Raw genomic sequence first — 23,785 nt, 5'->3', positions numbered from 1 at the left:
TGCTTTACCTTGGGATCGACTTCTATATTTCAATATACCACCTCCTAGTGTCGGACTTTGGCAGTTCCCTTTCGCCACTTCCACATTAGCAGGATCTGGAGATTTGTCTGTTTCTGTCATCTGAAAAATAAGAAAAAGGAATATATTGAAGAAACTAGCCAAGGTGATGGAACTGCTCCCACTAGAAAACACTGGTAAAAATGAGAAGAAAATTCCACTGTACACATTCCACTTATAACTTCTTTTTCCCCCCGAAAGCTTGGAATTCTATGAAACTAGTTTTATGTGAGCCAGAAAATTCAGCAGAGTCTATACAGATATTTCACTGGATCTCTTTTGACATTACTGAATAAATTCATCCATCCGTCTATATATTTTTAAGAGCACCATCCTGCAGTCTTTACTCATGCAAAATTCTAGGAGAGAAGGAAGGTTAGTCAGGAATACAGGATTTGGCCCTGATAATTTTATCACCCTCAGTAAAGTTGTAGGGCAGATCTCCACTGCTTATTCTCCATTTAGTCAGCTCACCAAACTTCCACTGATCATCAATGACAGCTTTGTAGGGGAAACCACATAGAAACCATGTTATTTTATTAATATCAATATAGTGAATATTGATGAGTGTGCCATACAAAAAGCTAGGTTAATAGACTGTTAAGATTACACAGCGAAGTACTCAAAAGTCTGGCAAGGTTATATGAACAGTCTTAACTCTGATGCCTTGTGCAGACGCATTAGGATGCAGAGGGTTTGATTATTCACTGCCTAACATCTTGTGATGTCATCTACACATGTACAAAGTGAGTGAAAAAGATCACACGGTTGGCATCTGCATAGGTACAGGTGGCAATACAAGGTGCAATCAAGCTTATAGACTTCAACGGCATGATCAGATGTATCATATTATTTGAGAGCCCCTCTCAAATACATGCTGAGAGGCGCACAGCAAATTGCCTACACTCCTTACAAAATGTACAGTTAGCCCTCCTCAATATCTGTGCACCCGACAAGATCCACTGCAATGCTTCCCCCAACCCCATGATTGTTACACAGGTGCAGTAGTAATATATTTTCCTAGATATGTCATTTCACAATTATCTTTGAAGTGTTCACATGCATAGGTGAATCCTCTCTTAGTTGTACACTTTATAAACGTAGATGAAGTAGCTAAAATGCAGGCTCAGTACAATTTCGGAAGGCTTCTGATATGGGGGAAAAAATAAAAACCCAAATTTCCACTAGAAAAACAAAGGAACTTTTCCTCAGTATAGGCTATTTCCTGAACAAATTTCACCTTTCAACACTCAGACAATTTCATACTCAAAAATGGCTGAACTGCTTCTGCTCAAAATTTCCCCCAAAAGACTTCACCATTTATGTAGAGTGAAAGCCTGTAAAAATTCTACTCAACTGTTGAAAGATTCAGAAAATAATAAGTGATTAATAACAGGCTTGAAATGGAAACTGTTACGCAACCTTAACTCTACTGGTCATAGCTCCTACCACTATAATGCTTTACATAATTTTTACACTTATTTAACACTTACATTCCAGCTCTTTCTTGGTGATATTGCAAGGCACCATAGCAGCAATCTCAGGGCTCTATTCTAATGCTAAATGATTTGTAACTCACACTTCTGTATAATCTAAATGACTCATCTAAAGAGCAAGAGAACTCCATTCTCGTAACAAAATTATTGTATCCAATTTAGGTTGGCTTACATATCTAAGGGGGGATAACTCATTCCAGAAGAGATGCAAGGATCAAGCCAAAAAAAGTCACTGGGACAGGGCCAAAATATCACTTCAGCTCTTCCCGAAAGCTCTCTCTCAGAAAATATGCCTAAAATACAGCAGTGCTAGTTAGAACTGAACCAGGACTGCTATAATTGACACCATCCTAATTTATAGGCAATAATTCCTCGCCTACTCATATATAGTAAACAATCTTGAATCTCATGACAAAAGTCACTTACGCTGACATACAGAGTCATATATCTCATTATTTTAAAGCCCTAAAGAACAACACAGGGACGCTTGGATACTGCTCACTCTTTCAGGGATGACAGGGCTGTTCATGATTTGTAGCTCAGGGAGCCAGGGAACACAGGACCAGGGACGCTTGAATGCAGGCAGCTGTGTTTCTCTCTGCTCTGCATCTATATTGCTGTCATTCACTCACCATGATGTGATGAGCTGTCATGTTAATTTAGCATGCCTGCTGCCTCTGCAGCTTTCGAAAGCTGGAAAGAGTACACAAATGAGGCCATGCCATAATTTACATATTCATTTACTGTGCATTCTCATTTGCATAAACACCCTACTTTCTATTCTATCCACCCCTGTAAAGGCTATCATCTGCCCTCTTGAGTTTCCTTCTAACCTGCTGGCCTGGCTCCCGTACCTCTTCCTCTTGTCCCTTCCCCTACTCCCCCTTCAAATTTCTTCTCTAGCTTTCTCTTCCACTGAGCTTCCATCACACCTACAGGCTAGTCCCCTACTGCCCACAGCTGTAGGGATAAATGAGAACAATGCTCTACCTCACACTGCCAAGCTTTGCTCTAGCCATCTGTCTGTCTCCGGGCAGGTTGAAGGCTAATTTCTAGGCATGGTCTTTATAGTTAGAGTCCTCCCATGGTGAGATTTCTATGACTAATGAGACCCTGCCTACTGGAGAATGTGGCCATGGAGATACAGGCTAGAACAACTCCCCTATAATACCATAGCTAAGCAGGAGATTTAAACTACTGGTCTGGAGCAGCCAACACAAGAGACTTAAACATCCTGGATGTTGGCAATGTAGGGTTTCAGGCTACACACAATTTGCAATTTGAGCAAAGGCTCAGGACAAAACACATGAACCAAATGTTGCAGAATAAGGTAAGAGACATTCGGCAATTATGTTAAGCTTGGAGCTGGGGGGGGTCGGGGGTGAGAGGGAGGAAGAAAGAATCCCCGCCTCTGTCACTGAAATCAACCCCAGTATTTTGCAAAATCACCTGAATCTCTCCACTGCACCTGTCACCATACACTCATATGCAATCATAATCAAGCAATCAATTTGCAAACACCTAAAGATAACAGAACCACAGAATCGTACGACTGGAAGGGACCTCGAGAGGTCATCTAGTTCAGTCCCCTGCAGTCATGGCAGGACTAAGTATTATCTAGACCAGGGGTGGGCAAACTTTTTGGCCAGAGGACCACATCGGCGTTGTGAAACTGTATGGAGAGCTGGGTAAGGAAAGCTGTGTCTCCCCAAACAGCCTTGTCCCTGCCCCCATCCGCCCCCTCTCACTTCCCACCTCCAGACTGCCCCCCTGGGATCCCCGCCGCAACCGTCCCCCAGGACCTCACCCCCTATTCAACCCCCCATCCTCTGACTGCCCCCCCCAGAACCTCCACCCCATCCAACCACCCACTGCTCCCTGTCCCCTGACTGCCCCCAGGGACCTCCTGCCCCTTATCCAATCCCCCTCCCCCTTACCATGCTGCTCAGAGCAGCAGAAGTTCGCAGCCCCACCGCCAACGCTGCCCGGCAGGAGCGGCGGGCCAGAGCGCTGGCGGCGTGGTGAGGTGAGGCTGCGGGGAGGAGGGACAGCGGGGGAGGGGCTAGGGACTAGCTTCCCCTGCCGGGAGCTCAGGGGCCAGGCAGGACAGTCCCGCGGGCCAGATGTGGCCCGTGGGCCGTAGTTTGCCCACCTCCGATCTACAGTATCCCTTGCTATGTGGGATATCTTGACTTTAGTAAGGCTTTTGATACGGTCTCACATGATCATCTCACAAACTAACAAGGCAAATACAGCCTAGATGGATCCATTATAACTGATTGGAAAACCGCTCCCAGGGAGTAGTTATCGGGGTCACAGTCAAACTGGAAGTGCATGTCGAGTGGAGTCCCACAGGGATCAGTTCTGGGTCCAGTTCTGTTCAATATCTTCATCAATGATTTAGATAACGGCATAGAGAGTACACTTATACAGTTTGCAGACAATACCAAGCTGGGAGGGGTTGCTAGTGCTTTGAAGGATGGGATTAAAATTCAAAATGATCTGGAAAAACTGGAGAAATCGTCTGAAGTAAAGAAGATGAAATTCAATAAGGACAAATGCAAAGTACTCCACTTAGGAAGGAACAATCAATTGCACTTATACAAAATGAGAAATGACTGCCTAGGAAGGAGCACTGTAGAAAGGGATCTGGAGGTTATAGTAGATTGAAAACTATACATGAGTCAACAGTGTAACACTGTTGCAAAAAAAAATGCGAACATCACCTGAGATGTATTAGCAGGAGTGCTGTAAGCAAGACAAGTAGTAATTCTTCTGTTCTACTCCATGCAGATATGGCCTCAACTAAAGTACTGTGTCCAGTTGTGGGTGCCACATTTCAGAAAAGATGTGGACAAATTGGAGAAAGTCCAGAGAAGAGTAACAAAAATGATTAAAGGTCTAGAAAACATGATCTATGAGGAAAGATTGAAAAAATTGAGTTTGTTTAGTCTGGAGAAGAGAAGACTGAGAGGGGACATGATACCAGTGTTCAAGCATATAAAAGGTTGTTAACAAGGAAGAGGGAAAAATTAGCAAGAGAGATTTAGGTTGGACATTAAAAAAAACTTCCTGTCAGGGCAGTTAAGCACTTGAACAAACTGTTTAGGGAGGTTGTGGAATCTCCATCATTGGAGGTTTTCAAGAACAGGCTAGACAAACAAGTGTCAGGAATGGTCTAGTTATTATGTAGTCCTGACTTGAGTGCAGGGGACTGGACTAGACCAGTGGTTCTCAACCTTTCCAGACTACTACCCCCTTTCAGGAGTCCGAATGGTCTTGCGTACCCCACATTTTGCCTCACTTAAAAACTACTTGCTTACAAAATCAGACATAAAAATACAAAAAAGTGTCACAGCACACTATTACTGAAAAATTGCTTAATTTCTAATTTTTACCATATAATTATAAAATAAATCAATTGGAATATAAATATTGTACTTACATTTCAGTGTATAGTATATAGAGCAGTATAAACAAGTCATTGTCTGTATGAAGAAGAATAGGAGTACTTGTGGCTCCTTAGAGACTAACAAATTTATTAGAGCATAAGCTTTCGTGGACTACAGCCCACTTCTTCGGATGCATATATGAAATTTTAGTTTGTACTGACTTCACTAGTGCTTTTTATGTAGCTTGTTGTAAAACTAAGCAAATAGCTAAATGAGTTGATGTCTCTCCTGGAAGACCTCTGTGTACCCCTCATTGAGAACCACTGAACTAGATGACCTCTTGAGGTCCCTTCCAGTCTTATACTTCTACGATTCTATGGTTCCATATAAGCCATGGTCCTATAAAGAGGAAACACCCAAACTGTGTGTGTGATGTCCAGAAGGTCAATTGCATGCAAATACACATGATCAAAATAAAGCCCCAAGATATTCTCACTGGCTTCCTGGATGATATTATATCCAAGTTGGTTTCTGACTACTATAAAAAGTAACAAAGAACAAGGTAATTTAGATATTCTTTCTTTTTGTAACAAAACAAACATTGATCTGACACAGGCTATAAGCCTGTGGGGAAAGCATTCTAGAATTTGCAATATACACCCATGATAGAGACATTATTATTTAAATTGATGCTGTTGTATAATAAACTACCTGGGGTTTTATTATGCTGTGAAAACAATTAGAAATCCAAACTATGGTGCTTCTAAGAACAGTCCTTTGTCTGTAATCTTTGACTCTAAAAGTGGTTGCTTTGTCATAACTCAAAAGAAAACTCTGCCCTATTCTTCTGGCCACATGGGAATATATCTTTTGAACGTTTAGAATATGTAGCCCTGCCATCTTAATTTTCCTTGCTTTCCAGGAAGTGAGGAGATTATTTCAGTTCTGTATGCATTTCATTAAACAAACCCAGTAAATTCTGTTCAAGGCTGTTTCATTATCAGGACAGCAGGGGCTGTAACACGTGCTGTAGTTTGAAGAGTTTCGAGGGAGGTCTAAAACTAGAAAATTCTCTGACACCATTCATCTAGTAACTTCACAATTCAGTGATTGTGACATCTCAGTTGCTTCCAAGGGGAAACAGTACTATCATGAACACAGAGCTCTAGCATTAATACAGCATGAGGGGCTACTCCAGAGTCCTTTCTCAGGCAAAACCCCAGCTGGACCAGGTCCTTAATTAGGCAAGATGAAGAACAGCATTATATAAAAGAATGCATTCTACTGAACCACAAACATCTTGGCAATCATCACAGATTGGCAAAGCAAAGCAAAGCAGCACTCTAGGGATTATACAATAGAATAAGCAAACTATTTTACTACTGCTGTTGAGATAAGCTGTTGTCTTTCCCATCACTGAATATATTTAACACCTCATGCAAGATTGCACTGTGTTTCTTCATTGAGGAGAGTGAACAGAAGATAGACATAGTTTGTTTCCTAAATGCGAAGTGAACTGATATACAGATAGCACAAAAAAATTGGAAAGGTCTCTCTCTCTAGCCTGCAGAACCAGCTCCCAGCTTATCACCACAGGGTCAGCTGCAGCAGGGCACATAAATTGGCCACGCTAAAAAATTTTAAGAGACCATCTAAGCCCCTGTACACAACAAAATTTCACATGCTTTTTAGAATGGCTTTTGTTCTTTTTCTGTCCTGTTCTGTTAAATAACCAATATACAGAAATAACATTTTCTTATTAAACAACATCAACTTCCAATCCTATGATTCTATGATGGCCTTTATATACATTTATCATAAAATAACGTTCCTATACTTATAGGGCATGATTCATAGGAACATAGGAATTGCCACACTGGATCAAGCCTGTGGTCCATCTAGCCTAGTATCTTGTCTCCAACAGCAGCCAGTGCCTGTTGCGTCAGAGAAAGGTGCAAAAAAACACCCAGAGTAGAAAATATGAGATAACTTGACCTGAAGGGAAGTTTCTTCCCAACCCCTACCGGTTGTTTTATGTCCTAAAGCTTAAGAGTTTTATTCTTTCCAAAATTTATTTTCTTTTAGATTGAGAACTCTGTATTTTCTTGTTATCTGTATAGCCTTTTCTGGAATCTTGCTAAGCATTTGGTCTCAAATACATCTTCAGGCAATGAGTTCTAAAGGCTAATTGTCCACGATGTGGAAAATGTTCCCTTTTTCAGTCTTAAATTTGCTCCCTTTCAGTTTAGAAACATAGGACATAGGACTGAAAGGGACACCCTGGGTCAAGTCCAGTCCCCTGCTATCATAGGCAACCCCATCAAATAATCCCATTGATAAATGTATGAAGCTCCATATTAAAACAAGTTAGGATGCTTTTCCACACTATTTCTACTGGGAGGCTATTCCAGAACCTCACTCCTCTGCTGGTTAGAAACCTCCTAACTTCCAGGGCCACAGGTTTATATAATTTTTGGTGGTGCCCAGAACGGGTCCAAGTCCTGCTCCCACACCTGCCTAAGCCTCTGGGAGGGAGTTTGGGTACTGGGTGTGGGCTCTGGGCTCGGGCAGGGGTACAGGAGAGGGTGGGGCTCTGGGAAGGAGTTTGGGTGCAGGAAGGGTGCGGGCTCTGGGAGGGCGTTTGGGTATGGGCTCTGGGCTGAGGTGGGAGTTAGGGTGTGGGGGGGCGGGCAGGTTCTGGGAAGGAGTTTGGGTGCAGGCTCTGGGCTGAGGTGTGGGTTGGGATGAGGCGCTTACCTTGTGCGGCTCCCGAAAGCAAACCATACACCTCTCTGGCAGCGGCTCCTAGGTGAGGGGCTGGGGGGGGTCTCCACGTGCTGCTGCCCACAGGCAATGCCTCCACAGCTCCCATTGGCCATAGTTCCTGGCCAATGGGAGCTGCAGAGTCAGTGGTCGGGGCGGAGACAGCACGTGGAGACACCTCCTCCCCTGCCCCCCCGGGGCCATAAGGTCATTCCGGCTGCTTCTGGGAGTGGAGCGGAGCGAGGCTAGGCAGGAAGCCACCTTAGCCCTGCTGGTTGTGGTGGCAGCGGCAGCCCCCGGGCCTTTTTAAATTACCATGGGGCAGCAGGTGAGGCCGGGAGATGCTTCAGGGGAGGCATGTGGGGGCTGCAGGCGGGGCTGGGGGAGAGACCCCACCCCGAACATTGGTGGAGCTGGGCCCTCGGGCCCTGAATATTCCTGGATCATGGGCACCAGGGGCCCATATAACCTGCCTACCTTTTTTTAAAAAAAGGCTCCAGAGGTAATCCTGGCAATCACAGTCCAGTAAGCCTGACTTCAGTATCAGGCAAATTGGTAGAAACTGTAGTAAAGGACAGAATTATCAGACACATAGATGAATTCAGTTTGTTGGGGAACAGTCAACATGTCTTTTGTAAAGGGAAATCGTGCCTCAATAATCAATTAGGATTCTTTGAGTGGGTCAACAAATATGTGGACAGGAGTGATCCAGCGGATATAGCGTACTTGGACTTGCAAAAGCCTTTGACATGGTCCCTCATCAAAGCCTCTTAAGCAAAGTAGGTAGTCATGGAATAAGAGGAAAGGTCCTCTCATGGATTAGTAACTGGTTAAAAGACAGGAAACAAAGAGTAGGAATAAATGGTCAGTTTTCAGAATGGAGAGAGGTAAATGGTGGCGTCCCCCAAGGATCTGTACTGGGCACCAGTGCTGTTCAATGTAGTCATAAATGATCTGGAAAAACAGGTTAACAGTGAGGTGGCATAATTTACAGATGACACAAAATTACTCAAGATGGTTAAGTCCAAAGCAGACTGTGAAGAGTTGCCCAGTCACCCAGTTTTGTGAGATCCCTTTGTAACAAAACGCCAAATGAAATTCAATGTTGATAAATACAACATAATGCATATTGGAAACCATAATCCCAACTATACATACCAAATGATGGGGTCTAAATTAGCTGTTCCCACTCAAGAAAGAGATCTTGGAGTCATTGTGGATAGTTCTCTGAAAACATCCACTCAATGTGCAGCGGCAGTCAAAAAAGCTAACAGAATGCTAGGAACCATTAGGAAAGGGATAGATAATAACACAGTAAATATCATAATGCCACTATATAAATCCATGGTACACCCACACCTTGAATACTGCATGCAGATCTGGTTGCCCCATCCCCGAAAAGATATACTAGAATTGGAAAAAGTACAGAGAAGGGCAACAAAAGTGATTAAGGATACGAAACATCTTCCCCATGAGGAGAGATTATAAAGACTGGGACTTTTCATCTTGGAAGAGATGACTTAGGGAAATGTGACAGAGGTCTATAAAATCATGAATGGGGTGCAGAAAGTGCATAACGAAGTGTTATTTACCCCTTCTTGAACCGGGGTCACCGAATGAAATTAATAGGCAGCAGGTTAAAACAAACAAAAGGAAGTACTTCTTCACACAACACACAATCAACCTGTGGAACAGCCAGGGGATGTTGTGAAAGCCAAAACTATATCTGGATTCAAAAAAGAATGAGATAAGTTCATGGAGGATAGGTCCATCCATGGCTAGTAGCCAAAATGGCCAGGGATGCAACCTCATGCTCTGGGTGTCCCTAGCTTCTGACTGCCAGAAGCAGGAACTGGACAACAGGGGATGGATCACTTGATAATTGCCCTGTTCTGTTCATTCCCTCTGACGCACTTAGCATTGGCTACTGTCTGGGTTAGAAGATAAGAACGGCCATATGGTCCATCTAACTTCCCGTCTAAATTTATTCGTGGCCAGTTTATACCTCTTTCATTGAATGTCCCTAAATTATGAGCTGCAGACTGGACCGCTGCAACTTTCTGCAAATGCGACTGACATTGAAAGCAATGCAGAGGCTACACATGGTACAAAATGTGGCTGCCAGACTCATCAGTTGGACAGGCCACCAAGAACTCCGCTACCAATTAGTCTGCTTCCACTGCAGTTCAAGGTCTCAGGCCATATTTCCAAAGCCGTTAACAAGTCAGAACTCAGCTCTATCAGCAGCTGCCTCTATGGCCCAGCAAAACAGCTGCTCCCTGCTCTTGGATAATGCAGCTTACAAAGCTCAGGTTGATATGCCTGGGAACTACAGATAAAGCATCCTTGGCTGGGGGGCTCTGGCTGTGGAACAAGCTCATGGAACGATTTAGGCTGATCCAGAGTTAATCAGCTTTAGGGCATGCTACAAGACCCTCCTTTTTGACAAAGCATTCCCTCCATGATCTGAATGATAGAAACATTTCCAGGAAACAGAAATCCAGGCAGAACCAGGGCTGGGAGCTGAGCAGGAAACACCATGAAGTTTACTAGGGGCCTCACTCTGGAGATCTAATTAACCAGGTAAGTGTTTAGCTAGTACGACAACTGGCACCATGGAAAACCCAGAGAAGCTGCTCCCTCCACAACAAGTAAGGACTGAGTTGGGGTCTTAATGTTATAACCCAGTGGTTCTCAAACTTTTGTACTGGTGACCCTTTCACATAGCAAGCCTCTGAGTGCAAACCCCCCCCCTAAATTAAAAACACTTTTTTGTACGTTTAACACCATTATAAATGCTGGAGGCAAAGCGGGTTTTGGGGGTGGAGGTTGACAGCTCACGACCCCCCAGGTAATATCCTTACAACTCCTTGAGGGGTCCCGACCCCCAGTTTGAGAATCCCTGTTATAACCCAAAGTAGAGAGGGGATGAAGGTGCCTGGCATCGCCCAGACATCCAGGGGATCCTTTGATACACCACATTTACCAAGGCAGTCTCGACCTATGGGGTTTCCAGAGGAGACAAGCTGCATGTTAAAGTTTGCTTCCTTTGGTGAAGCAAACACTGGCAGGCTTTCCTGAGGGGCGGCTCTGGAAATTGCACTTGCTGGTCCCACAGTGTGCAACTTGTACCTCCTTTGAACCCATCATTCACTAAATGAACATGCTTGAAACCTCTGCTTTCATGCCTGGCAAGGAAATCAGGAAGCAAGTTAAATGTTCAACAGCTGGAACCACCCTGTAATTTTCTGAATAGATGGAAATGCTACATAAACAATTCAAAAGTGGTCTCCTTAAGAGTGCTTGGTCTATCACTCTACTGAATTCAACAGCATGAGTATACAGAATAATACCACAGAGGTCTGACGCTTTACTTTTTAAAAGGGACACTACTGCTCAATGTGACAGCTGCAAACTCTGATCGATCTTGATTTTTATGTCAGTTTACTAAATCCCTGTATTTCTTTAGTGGAAAATTTTTCAGGTGGTACCTAGCTAGGTGTGTGCAAACCCGGCATTTGAAATGTACCCCAGCATTCATGAGCACAAGATCAGTTACCGCATATCTAGGTACCTGTGGGTGACTGCACAGCACACCAGGTGAAGAGGATTTGGGGTGTAGTTTGGTTACCCACATAGGAAAATTTAACCCTCAATATACTCTTCCCCCTAACAAATGCTTCAATAATTTCTTTAGAAATCAGTGTCAGCACCCTAGCACTCTCATTCAAACCTACAATAATTTGCTGGCTCCATGGGACAGAAGGGAAAGAACATAAGCCCAGATCTTACAAGTTATTCAATGCAGGTGGACCTCTGATGCCAATGTCACTCTGTGCTGGCACCACAGACCCACCCGTGGGTGGTAGCTTGCAGGGTTAGGTAAAGGGTTCATTTCCATGCTTCCAACTGGCTATTAAAAGTTAAAGTGAATAAAAGTGATTTTTAAAATTAAGAAAAATGTCCCTTTAAATAGAAAGAAACACCGGAAATTGCTTGTGCCATTAGTCTCTGTTGTGGCAGAGATCTTCAAGGGGAGGCAGCCACTGACAGGTTCCCTCTTGGCCCTAGAGATAATGAGATCCACCCAGCTAAACCAACCTCTCATCATTCTTTAGATTAGCTTTGATTTCGTCTGCTATATAACATGCTTTTTCACCTTAAACAGCTTTTGGACTGAATTAAATTTAATTAATTATAAACATTTCCGAAAAATCTATAACACTCTTGTTCTATTTTTGTTTCAATATTCAGGATTTGAAGACAATGTTAGAAAGGGTAATATGTTTATTTGCAGTATGTTATTCAGCCACTAGATGTCTCTGTGTGCTGCATAGAATTCCAAGAAGCTCTTGGAAGGTAAACGAAGGAGACAAACTAGGAACTCAAGCTGTGTGGAAGCCTGTTTATTTGTGTTTGCAGTTTGTAATTGTTTTCTCTAATAATTGTCCCGTTTAAGATAGATTGTGATTCCATATATGACAACAGAGAATATAGCTGCTTTATTTTATTTTCAGGGGGACTTTTTGTTCACATACTGAGGTTGGAAGAACACAGGAAGCAGTCTTGATGCCTAGTCACAATGTAAAAATAGCTCTGCTGAGAGCATCAGATCTCGCTTACACTATCAAAGCCAACAATTGGAGGGTACATTTCCATGATGTTTTTGGTATAGCACTTTGGAATTAGTTTTAAAAACATTGTTTGTGTCATACTGAGTACATAGCACGATATGCAATACTTGGGTATCTAGTGTCTTTCATACCTTATGTACATATTATGTGGATTGTATTTTAAGCACAGCATGTCTAAAATATAATTTAACTGATCCCAGCTAGGGTTGGATTATATACAGTTACAAGAATTTGGGGATAAACAATCTGCAGATGTGATAAAACAGCATTTATGATAACTCTCAAATTCCTGGTGCCTGTATTATCTTTATGTTAACTTCTGCTAGACTGCAGGGCCATGATAGTATCCGTTTCATTCTAATGTCACGGGGAGGTTATTTTTAGGTTGCTAAAGGCAGTTCATTTCCACCAAACCTGGGCAGCTATCCAAGTGGCCAAGAGAGAAATAGCTGGCTACTATATCTGCTGCTTTGTGGAAAGAAATCTCATTCACAGAAGAAAAGGGGCCTGGAGACCCTGCATTGCAGATGAAGTATGTTTCCATTACTGTGCTGACTTTCAAACATTTTACATGGAAGAATAAGAATTACAAACCTAGCGAGCATGAAGGGCACCTTAATGTCTTCCAGGAGTTTCTCAAACTCATCCATAGTGTGGATCACATCTTATCAGACAACCTGTCACCTCGCCACCACCTGTTCCCATTCATGATGGCAGATGCCACCTCCCCTTTGTGAGTATACAACATCCCTGTGGCAACTGAAGTAATTGCTTACATGGAAGAGTCTTAGCAGGAAGGAGTCCTTTTAGCTTCTTGTAATGTGATACAGCAGTTGGGATTACTTGGATGCACCAGGAATACTCACATGAACAAGGCAAACTGGATTTGGCCCCTAGACTTTTTTGCAGCCATCTCTTGTCCAGACTTTTCACTATGTTTATCCTAAAAACGTACATTTTCCCACTTTGCTATATTCATTATGAGATCTATTGTTAGTCACAGCCCTATGTAAGCAGGACTTGGGGGTTGATCTGGCACATTAGGAGGTACTGCACCTCAGGAAAGCACACTGCCTCCTGGAGTAACTTGGCACACAGCGCCGGAGTGCTTCAAAAGGAGTGTAGCATTCACAGCTGGCAACTCTCCAGGTGATGCTAAGAAGGGGAGGGGCCAGGACTGTCTGGGGTGCCTGGTGCCTGAGGAGGCACTATGAGGGAGAAGCCCCTATACCAGAAGAGTGCAGGAGTTGCAGCTGTATCTGGCACAGGGCTGCAATGAGGGAAGGCTCCTTGTATCCTTTCCCAGTACACCTCTGCAGGGGCTCCCCATAATCTGACCCCAAATCTCTCTCTTCTCTATTTCTCCTAACAAAATCCCTTTCAGCGTAAAGTATATTATTTGCAAAAAGGGGGTTTTGGACATAGCAATTCCATTTACAGTTGTATTTCAGAGTTGATTTCTAAAATTGCAATGCCCTAATGGGACTGAACACTGGAGTCCTCTGAGTAATTAATGTCCCCCCCCCACACACACACAATTAATTGTTGACTTATGCTTCCTGTTTCCTTGCAGTGCTAATGCTTTCTCTGAAATATCTGTTCCAGTGTTTCCAAAAGAACTTTTGACCCCAGTGTGTTTTTTTAAACTTCTGGCATTGTTATCCTCTTCCTTACTGCACTCGCACGGCTAGAGGTAATTACATAAGGATTCTCCAGTAAGACACAGAGACTCACAATGGGAAATAACTGAACATTCCTAAGGCTCAAATAAAGAACTGGGATGAACATTCACAAAACAGGTTGATTTATTCTCTTTCGGATGCGTACCTTGCCAAAAACATAAGGTGGGTTTTGGCATGAATAAAGAAACACAATTCACACATCAGAGGTATTTAAACTTTAACCGATGACATCCTGTTTCTGTTACAGCAGGACTGTTCAATCTCGGTGGGTTGCAGCAATCTCTGTATCCAGGACGTTTGCAACCTTGAGTCACGGCAAGCATTTAAGGCCAAAGCAAACCTTACCAAAACTCATGCAACAAGAACTGAACGGTCACACAGCTGGGAGCATTTCCCTGGTCCAGTAATGAGGCTGCATCTGGGCAGTTGTACAGCCAGGAGACTTTGGTAGGAAACCTCCTGCACTGCCACAGACGTTGAGTAAAGCAGTAGTGGCTCACACAACCAGAATGACTGAAGTGATCTTTGTAGGCCTTTACGTGGATCCCCCACAACCATCTTCTGGCCTGGCCTAGCTCCCAGATAGAATCCTGTTACCCACAGATTCCCCTGACAATGGAGACTGCAGTGCCAGAGGCCTGGATTTAGCTCCCCCATGTGCATGCACAAGTGAACACAATTTTCCCAGGGTTCTGCCACTGGCCTGTTCTGTAACCTTGGTCAAGTCACTTCCCTGATCCGTGCCTCAGATTCCCCATCTGTAAAATGGGGATGACTTTGAGGTCTACTGATGAAAAGTGCTATATAAGATTAGGTAACAATAACAATTATTATTATTAATCTGATTAACTTTATCATTTTGTATTTAACAAGATAACAGCACCAGACACACAAAAAAAAGGCCACGAATTTCAACAGTGACTATGACTGTGGGTGCTCAGATGCCTCAAGGGGCCAGATTTTCAGAAAGTTCTAAGCAGCCACCGTCTGAAAAAATCAAGCCCCGTTAAGGAGTCTCAAGCTGGGCACCTAAACACTGAGGGAGCCAAAATCGTCACCAAAATCTGAAACTCTTGCCAAAGTTATTTTCCCTCTTAGTGATATTTCCTGTGTCTTTTTCGTTTCCACCCCAGCAGAAGGTTAAAGTTCAAGGAATATGGTAGACTTTCCAGAACAAAAATGAGCGCACACACACACACACACACACCCCCCAAATGGAAATAATATTTTACCTGCCCCTCCCTGCTTACACACATACAAATAGGTAAAATTAACCTAAACAGCACTACAAGCACCAGACTCGGACCTTTTTATATTAAAATCCCAAGAGTGATTTGAGACAATTTAACACAACAACATGGCCTCACCTCAGAACTGCGGGTGCGAAGTTAAGGAACGTTTTGGCTAGACCATCACGGAAACAAATTCACTCTCAGGAGTTTAATATAATCCCTTTCCTGCCTGGTGGCACAAGTTTTATTAATGTTAGAACTTGAAGGGGTGTTCCATGTTAAATGGGCCTTTGCACAGCCAGACTGGGTACTAAAAGAGTTCCAATTAAACTGTATTTATAAAAGTTTTGCTTTAGTGCAATATAATGCTTGGATTTTAAATAAGCCACAAGGGTGATATTTTTAAACTGCAGTCTCCAAGTGATATTTTTAAACTGAGCTCTTCATTTGTGTGCTACGGAGTTCCTTCCAGACTGACTACTGCTTGGCCGGAAAGATTGGGAGCAAAGCTAAGAGAGCAAGTTAGGGGAAATCCTGACAATCCAGTACCTGAAGAGAGCTGAAATAAAAAAAGAAATATGTGGCAACCATATTCAGTTCAATTCCAATGGCTACGTTTTGACACTTGGCAATGCCCTTTTGAATTCAAACGTATCTTCATCATAAACCTCATTGTGCACAGGCAAGCTGCATCAGGTTTTTCAATTCTCAAAAATGTCCTATAAAACTGCAATACTTGCCCTGAAAGAGATATATATAGATCTGTCCTTTACTATGTCTCATTCAGTGTATTTGCACCTCATCTGCTACACACCAATAGTTATACATCAGGGTTATAATTAAGGGTGTGATTTTCAGAAGTGGTCAGTGCTGAACAAACTTCTCTCATTGAAGTCAACGGGAGCAGAGACAGGACAATGCTGAGTGCTTACAAAAAATCTTGTCCTATAATTTTGTAGCATCTTTCAAATCTAAACTCAAACTTCTTAACTTAAAATCATGTTGATCTGAACAGTTAGTACCCATGTTTGTGACAATAACTCCTAAGGTAACTAGAGCTGAAAGGGACTAGAGGAAACAGTTTATTAGTTACTATGTACTTTACGCATGGTTAGTTTCACTGGTTCCCCTGTGTTCATTGTCAGTTTCCCCTTTCCCTGTGTCTTCACCCTCCTCTGGATGGAACCACACAGTCCAATCTCTTTGAGTGGGTTTCTGGGCAGCAGCGCCTCTGTCTACCAACTGAGTTAACCCAATAGACCCAACTGTGTTTGACACCAGTAAGCCCTTTTCCTTCTGCAGCCTGCGACAGCAGCTGATTAAAGTGATCCAAAAACAGCTTCTTCAAAACAAAGATTTATTCATTCACTCAAAGGTACACAAGCACGCAGAGCAAAGGGTTTAAAAAAAAAAAAAAAAGCCCTACATATATACTTCCCCTTATCTAAACGTACTCTTTCCTTGCAAGCAGGATCAGCTCCAGGCACCAGTGCAGCAAATGAGTGCCTGAGGGGCAAGCCGTGGGGGGCAGCCTGCCAGTCGCTGTGAGGGGGCAGTCCGGCTGCGTTTGGCGGCATGCCTGCAGGAGGTCTGCCAGTCCCGCAGTTTCGGCAGCGGGGCCGCTGAAGGCGTGGCAACAGTGGACCTCTCGCAGGTATGCTGCCGAATCTGCATGACCAACAGATGTGCTGCCGAAAGCCGCCTGACTGCCATGCTTGGGGCGGCAAAAACCATAGAGCCGCCCCTGCTTGCAAGCTTAAGTGAGTTCCATTTGGCCCAGTTACCTCCATCTCTGGGCTGGCAGAAACAGACTGTGATGTCAATTTTCTTCAAATGTTTCTCTCTCAGAATTTAGTATAAATATTATGGAAAACAAGGTTACCTCATCTCCAACTGCTTTCTCTTCTCGTATACCTAGATTATAAGATCTTTGGGGAAGGGTCTGTGTTTTTGTTCTGTGTTTGTACACACAGCACAATGGGGTCATGGTCCTTGACCAGGGCTCCTAGGTGCTACCAAAATACAGATAAATAATAGTAATAAATAATAATCCATTTAGCCTTTCTGATGAATGGAGCTTTGAATGGAATGCAAGTGAGGTTATCATTTTAGAGCATTTATCTAAATAGAACTTTAATTATGGGCCAAATTCTGAAAGTCTTATTCAGACAAAATCTTACTGACTTCAATCGGCGTTTGCCCTACTAAGAACTTCAACACAGATCCACTTAGGTGCCTAACCCCCGGACTTGGGTGTCCAAGTCCTGTTTTTAGACACCACTTTGATCCTCAAAACACCCCTGCTTGGCTGCTGCCTAACCCTGTAGTTGCCTAAACTAACTCAGTGTGGAAGTTTTTGCAGTACAAGTTCTGTAGGTGCCCATGTTTCTTGCCATGCGCATGGCTGCCTCATTCTCAGGATCTGGATGTCGGTCTCCCACATACACCTCAGAGAGATCTATGAACCAGGAGAAGATAGGTGCACCTCCATCTCTTGTCCAGACTTTTCACTATGTTTATCCTAAAAACGTACATTTTCCCACTTCGGAGCGGGGGTGTGAATAGGGGTCGGGGGGAACAGGGGTTGAATGGGGACAGGGATTTGGGGGGGGCAGTCAGGAAGGAGAGGGGGGTTGGATGGGGCGGCAGGGGGCAGACAGGGCCGGGGGTTCCAGAGGCAGTCAGGGGACAGGGAGAAGGGGTGGTTGGATGGGGCTGTCAGGAATGAGAAGAGGGGTTGGATGGCGCGGTGGGGTTCCGGGGGCAGTCAGAGGACAGAAAGCGGGGGGGGGGGGGGGGGGGGTTGGGATGTGATGGGGCAGGGGTCCCGGGGGGGGGGGGGGGCAGATAGGAGGTGGGGGCCAGGCCAAGACCCCAACCCCTAACCAGCCCTCCATACAATTTACGAAACCCAATGCGGCCCTCAGGCCAAAAAGTTTGCCCGCCCCGGGCTAGAGAGAGAGTGAGAATCACTCTGCGGTCCAGTGGTTAGACCACTCACCTGAGAAGAGGCAGGTCCCTGTTCAAATCTCTTCTCCTCATCAGGCAAAGGGAGGACTTGAACCCATCGGCGCCAATTCCATGGGTGCTCCAGCCCTGGAGCACCCATGGGGAAAAATGGTGGGTGCTAAGCACTCACCAACAACCCCCTATCAGTTCCCCCACACCCTCTCCCAGCGCCTCCCGCCTGCCAGGGCCCTGTGGATGAGCACCCCTCACACACACTCCTGTCTGCCCCAAACGGTTGTTTCACGGTGTTCAGGGAGGCTGGAGGAGCGGGGACATGGCACGCTCAGGGGAGGGGGCGGAACTGGGCAGGAAGAGGCGGGGCCAGGGCCAGGGGGGAAGGAGTGGAGTGGGGACAGGGCCTGGGGCAGAGCTGGGGGGTTGAGCACCCCCCGGCAGTTTGAAAAGTCGTCACCTGTGCTTGAACCAGTGGTCTCTTGCATGCTGGGTGAGTATCCTAACTAGTAGGCTATAGGTTAATGAGGAAGGTCCTCCCCCTCGCCGTTTTGTGGTGTTAGGTGGCCTGTGAGCATGGATCAGACCCCATACATGAGTTAGGCAGAGAAATGCCTATCTTCCCCCCATTTGTGGATCAGTAGCTGAGACAGGCACCTCCCAGCAGCTTGGATTTAGGCACCTATCTCTGAAAGAGGGGCAGGGCTTAGGACACATCCCTGTCTCGTCGGTATCTCCCACTGACTAGCTTAGGTAGCTCCCTGCCTAGTGCGCTGGCTTTTGTGGCTCGCATTCTAAGGTGCCTCTCTCCCCTCATCCTTTGTATAGGGAGCCTAGGCGTGCCTAACTCAGGCTTCGTGGATCAATGTTGTTGCTGTGATTTTCTAGGCACCTAAAAGTTAGTGACACTCAGTGTCACAATGCCTAAAGCCCCTTTGTGGATCCAGATCTTCAAGAGTTTGGTTACACAAAGAGAGGAAACAAACATACCACAGCCACGGCACTTCAGTTGACCTCTCTTAGCTTCCATTTAAAAGTGAATGGAATGTAATTTAACTACAGAAAAACACATTCGGACTCATGTGTAACTAACAGACATAAAAGTTTGCAGTGCTACTTTACACAATCCTGCAAGACGGTAATACAAAGATATCATGATCTCAAGTTGAGCACACCGTTTAGTTTTCTGTAGACCATCTTTAACATAAAGGAAGCGCTAGTTTAATTAAGAGTTTTTTACACAGATGAATGGTTACATTTTAGGCTGTAGGAGCACATGGCATGACTACAGATCAAAATCAAGTAACAATATAAAAAGATTACCAAAGCCACACTTACAGCAACCTGTGCTTCGGGAGACGCACTCACTCCTTTGGCATCTTCATCCTCTGGCTCTTCATTCTCTTTATTATCAGTGCAAGAGGCGGTATCTTGGACTGAACAGGTACTAAGTAAGTCAGGCAAACTTGTAGATGGATACTTGAGAGACTCCTCTTCATTCCCTTCCTACCAGGAAGGCAACAAAATACACATTATGTGTCTCACAGTGTACCATTCAAATACACAATGAAGCTTTGCTATTTGATAGTAGGCATTTGCTCTCCAGATTAAAACCCAAGCAAATTACTCATTTTTTCAAATTTAATCCAATTATATATTTCAATGTGCTAAAACTTCAAGTTTCAATTGTAAAAACTAAAGTTTCCTGTTCCCATGCCCAGATTCATTCAGAAGGTTCATGAAGATCAGTGAACCTTCCAATGAACAAGGAGGGAGTTTGTATGAAACAAAAAGCCAGAAGAGTTCCACATAATTTTGGGTGTACATAGACCTAGTCATTACACAATGACTAGTCCATTTCATTCAACAAACGTGTAAGGAAGACCAGGGAGTATTCTAGGAAAATAGGCATGACATACTCTATGCATGACCTCGTCTACACACAATTTCTGTGCCCATGTAACTGCTTTGCATAGCGGTATTTTGGGCTTTTTTTTTTTTTTTTAACCAAATAGTTATACTGCTACACCTCTGATGTAAACACAGTTATACCAGTTCAAATGTGCCTTATACCAGTATAATTCATTCCCCTTCCCATAGAGGAATAAGCTCTGCTGGGATCAATGCAGCCACACTGGGAAAACTAGGTGGAGGGTGGCGGGGGGTTGTACCATTTTAATTATATTGCTATTGTTAAAATGAAATAACTTTTGCATGTAGACGAGCTCCATGCGTTTTGTAGAATTCAGAGACATCAGGAGGCAGATTATAACATGTTCACAGGAAAAAAAATATACATATATAGACTTCACACACTTACAACACATACATATAATGGTGATATGAAAATTCTCCTCACAATGCTGTCAGTTCAACAAAGTCCAGAATCTAGAACATTCAGGCCCTGATTCTCCATTATCTTGCTTACTTTCCAGTGTATATAATAACACAAAGTACAGAGCAAGAGCGTTCTATTTCTGTCAAGACAAATCCAGGGCTTATGTGGCAGTTTCCTCATACGAACAAACGTCCAAGGGGATCTCATGGAGCTCACTACACTTACTTTATTTCTTATCTTGGGCTGATTAGAAATCTGATCCTCAAATATGAATGACTACTATACGAAACAAAGCAAAGATTTATATACTTCATACTTTGTCAGGCTAGCAAATACTCTTCCCAGGAATGTGAAAACTGAATCTATAGAGATTGTGCTGACACAAAGTCTGCTCAGAACCCAAAGAGCTTTATGTTGCAAACATTCTTGTTGATTGTATAGATGTAATTGCAGCACAAGTGGAGAAGGAATTTTAAGAAGGAATTCATGTAGGCTGATATGCCCCCTTTGGAAGATAGCCCAAATGTCTAACTGAACATGTTTGCATCTATTCAAAGTACGTTGTTGTCAAGGTGAAAACTGGCAGAGTTAATACTAAACTGTAATCCCGACAAAGGACTTTGATGCACTTCAGTGGCTAATTAAAATACTACATAAATTTTAAGTTCATGCATCTTGGTTTTTGTCTTTGAACACTCTGGGACATTTTCTCTTTTTGATAAATGTGAACATTGGGCACTAGAAGGAGTTATCAAAGAACATCCAGAAGAGATTAAGCCTCTCTATTGTATGTACAATTAAAATCTATATCCCACCAAATTAAAGGATCAACTAGGCTAGAAGAACAGTGACCACCCCATTTTTTGGCACGTATTTAATGCTCAGCCTACATGATGATCCACATCTCTAATCGCTCCTATGATGAAGAAAGACTAAGCCCTGTTAATAAATTGGTTTCATCTTATTTGCATGAAACGTCACATCACTTTAACTGCAAAAAAATTACTTTAGGCTACTAACATAAAAAAATAAAGAATGCAAATACATAGAACAACATCTAGAGACGTCAGGCACACAGGTATTACAGAAGGATAGTGACAGATATGTAGGATATGGGTGAGAATTTAAAGAAGCTGAGAAGAGTTTGCTTTGTTCTGTAGGCTACATATTTTAAGAAAATGCTGTTTGCCAGAAATGCATAGGCATGTGCTGTGATTGTACAAGCAAATGAACTATCTTGTATATCCCACTGTTTATTTGCCATAGATTTATTGTGCGTGCATGTGCAATTTTTATATCTGTGCACAAAAATTAGATGTCCAAATCTGCACAACCAGACTACTGAACATCTGGCCTTGTTTATGTTTGTAACAGACACTTCTAAAATATATATATATATATATATATATATATATATATATATATATATACACACACACACACACATATATATATACATACACACAGAATTCCAGCAATGAAGAGAGTGAGATGTAAAGTTACCTACCCTGCTAGCTACCACCAGCTCCACTAGACCTGTAGCAGATCGCAGAATAGCCACAGCTTCCTGATGGGAGAGTCCAACCAAAGACTGACTGTTGATCATTAGGAGCTCGTCACCAGCTGTCAATCTACCATCCCTATAGAAAAAAAAGGGGGAAGCATTCTGAGCCTAAGTAAAGGTTCTTACAGCCAAGCTGTGCAGAAAATTTATATTTAAATGCAAGCATGCAGAAAAATGAATAAAGCACGACTTAGTTGGATCCAAACGACTTTCTAATATTTGTCATTTTATTAGCCCACTCTCTGTCCCAATGTAAATAAATGTTTTTACGGAAATGTGAGCCAACTTCCCTTACCCCTTTTTTGAGTTCTGCTGAAAGTGGCGTAAACAGATCAATCAAACCTACGTAGCCTTGCGAAGGAACAAACATTACATTACCTGTGAGCAGAGCCTCCTTCCTCAACATGCGCAACAATGATGCCATGAGGGGATCGCTTTGATCCTCTTCCTCCTGTAATCTGGATCCCCAGCCCGTCTGTCCCCTTCACCATGTGCATCTTCCAGATGTGGCATCCTTCTTGCTGAGAGAAAAGGTTTAAAGAGTCCTTGAATTTTGTATTTAGATAATAAACTAGTGTCCTGAAAATACCTAGATAATCAGGATTCAGTTAATCAGGGTGGGGAGAAAGCGATGAATACAGGTAGGGCTATCTATGGGCCTAATTGAAAGCCCATTGCAAGCAATGAAAAGACTCCCACTGACTTCAGCTTGGAATCAGTCCCCAAGTCTCCTGTTTGTTTATAGTGCATGAGTATCTAGAGCTGCTGAGTGTAGTCCTTTGTCATCTACTATCCAAGGTGAAGGAAGTTGAGAGGGGAGCAGGTACCACAGACCAGAGGTTCGGCGCAGAAGTCTGTTTTCTTTGACGAGTACTGAGTTTATTTCTCTGCACAGTACTGAAGTGTTTCTGCCCAGGCACAGAGCTGATGCCAGGTGCTAGCACTTTACCGCTGCACTGTTTTCCATTCGGCAATACTTAGCAGCCTGCAGGGCTGAGACCTTAGTCCAAAACCGTTTTAATTGAAAGTCAGAAACATTTGCAATAACTGAACAGAACAGTGAGATGTTATTCCAGGGCTGTGAGGTATCTTATATTTGGAAGGGTACAAGGATAGCATGGATGTCATTACAACATGGATGTCTTCCGTACTGCTGTATTTACCCTTCTAGAGCCACTTGCAGTATTCCCTATACTTAGAAATATCACCTTCAGTTTAACAACTGCAGTTCATAAGTGCCCATGATTAGTGCTGCCAATGGTATGCACACTCTTGATTGTAAATAATAACTGACAGTAAAACATACATTTATTTTTATTTCTTTCAATTGATAACAAACAAACAGACACCTATCCAAATGGCTAAACGTGCTCAGAGCGAAACAGAACACAAATGAATGACCTGGCCCTGAGGAGTCACGATGTCCATTGAACTGACTGGGATAGCTCTCAGGCTCTACCAAGCCCAAAGGAAGAGTTTTGAGATTACTACTAAGCCAAATGAGAAAAAAAAAAAAAGTATAAAAAAACCAACCTGAAATCTCTTACACAGGAGTTGATGAGATTATAATTATGATAGAATCTGTGAGTTTTACAAACTTGGGAGCTATGCAGAAACGCATATAACTGTGAGACAACTTTTCTCGGCTGTTGAAGTCACTCAGCTT

General features: G+C 43.3%; 1 protein-coding gene across 6 annotated transcripts in view; it reads right to left on the bottom strand.

Annotated features, from left to right (window-relative positions):
* Positions 1-23,785, bottom strand: part of PDZD2 (PDZ domain containing 2) — a 308,625-nt gene that overhangs the window by 49,715 nt on the left and 235,125 nt on the right. For 5 of the 6 annotated variants that reach the window (XM_054031838.1, XM_054031840.1, XM_054031839.1 and 2 more), the window contains 4 exons: positions 22,498-22,640; positions 22,063-22,195; positions 19,556-19,723; positions 9-120 (listed from right to left, as the gene is read on the bottom strand). In XM_054031838.1, coding sequence (XP_053887813.1) covers positions 9-120; positions 19,556-19,723; positions 22,063-22,195; positions 22,498-22,640 — 556 coding nt within the window. The remainder of the gene's footprint in view (positions 1-8; positions 121-19,555; positions 19,724-22,062; positions 22,196-22,497; positions 22,641-23,785) is intronic. The other variant, XM_054031841.1, reaches the window with a different exon arrangement.

The sequence above is a fragment of the Malaclemys terrapin genome, chromosome 6, assembly GCF_027887155.1.
Source record: "Malaclemys terrapin pileata isolate rMalTer1 chromosome 6, rMalTer1.hap1, whole genome shotgun sequence".
Lineage (NCBI taxonomy): Eukaryota > Metazoa > Chordata > Testudines > Emydidae > Malaclemys > Malaclemys terrapin.
Note: the sequence above shows the minus strand (reverse complement) of the source record. Positions and strands in the feature narration are given on the sequence as shown.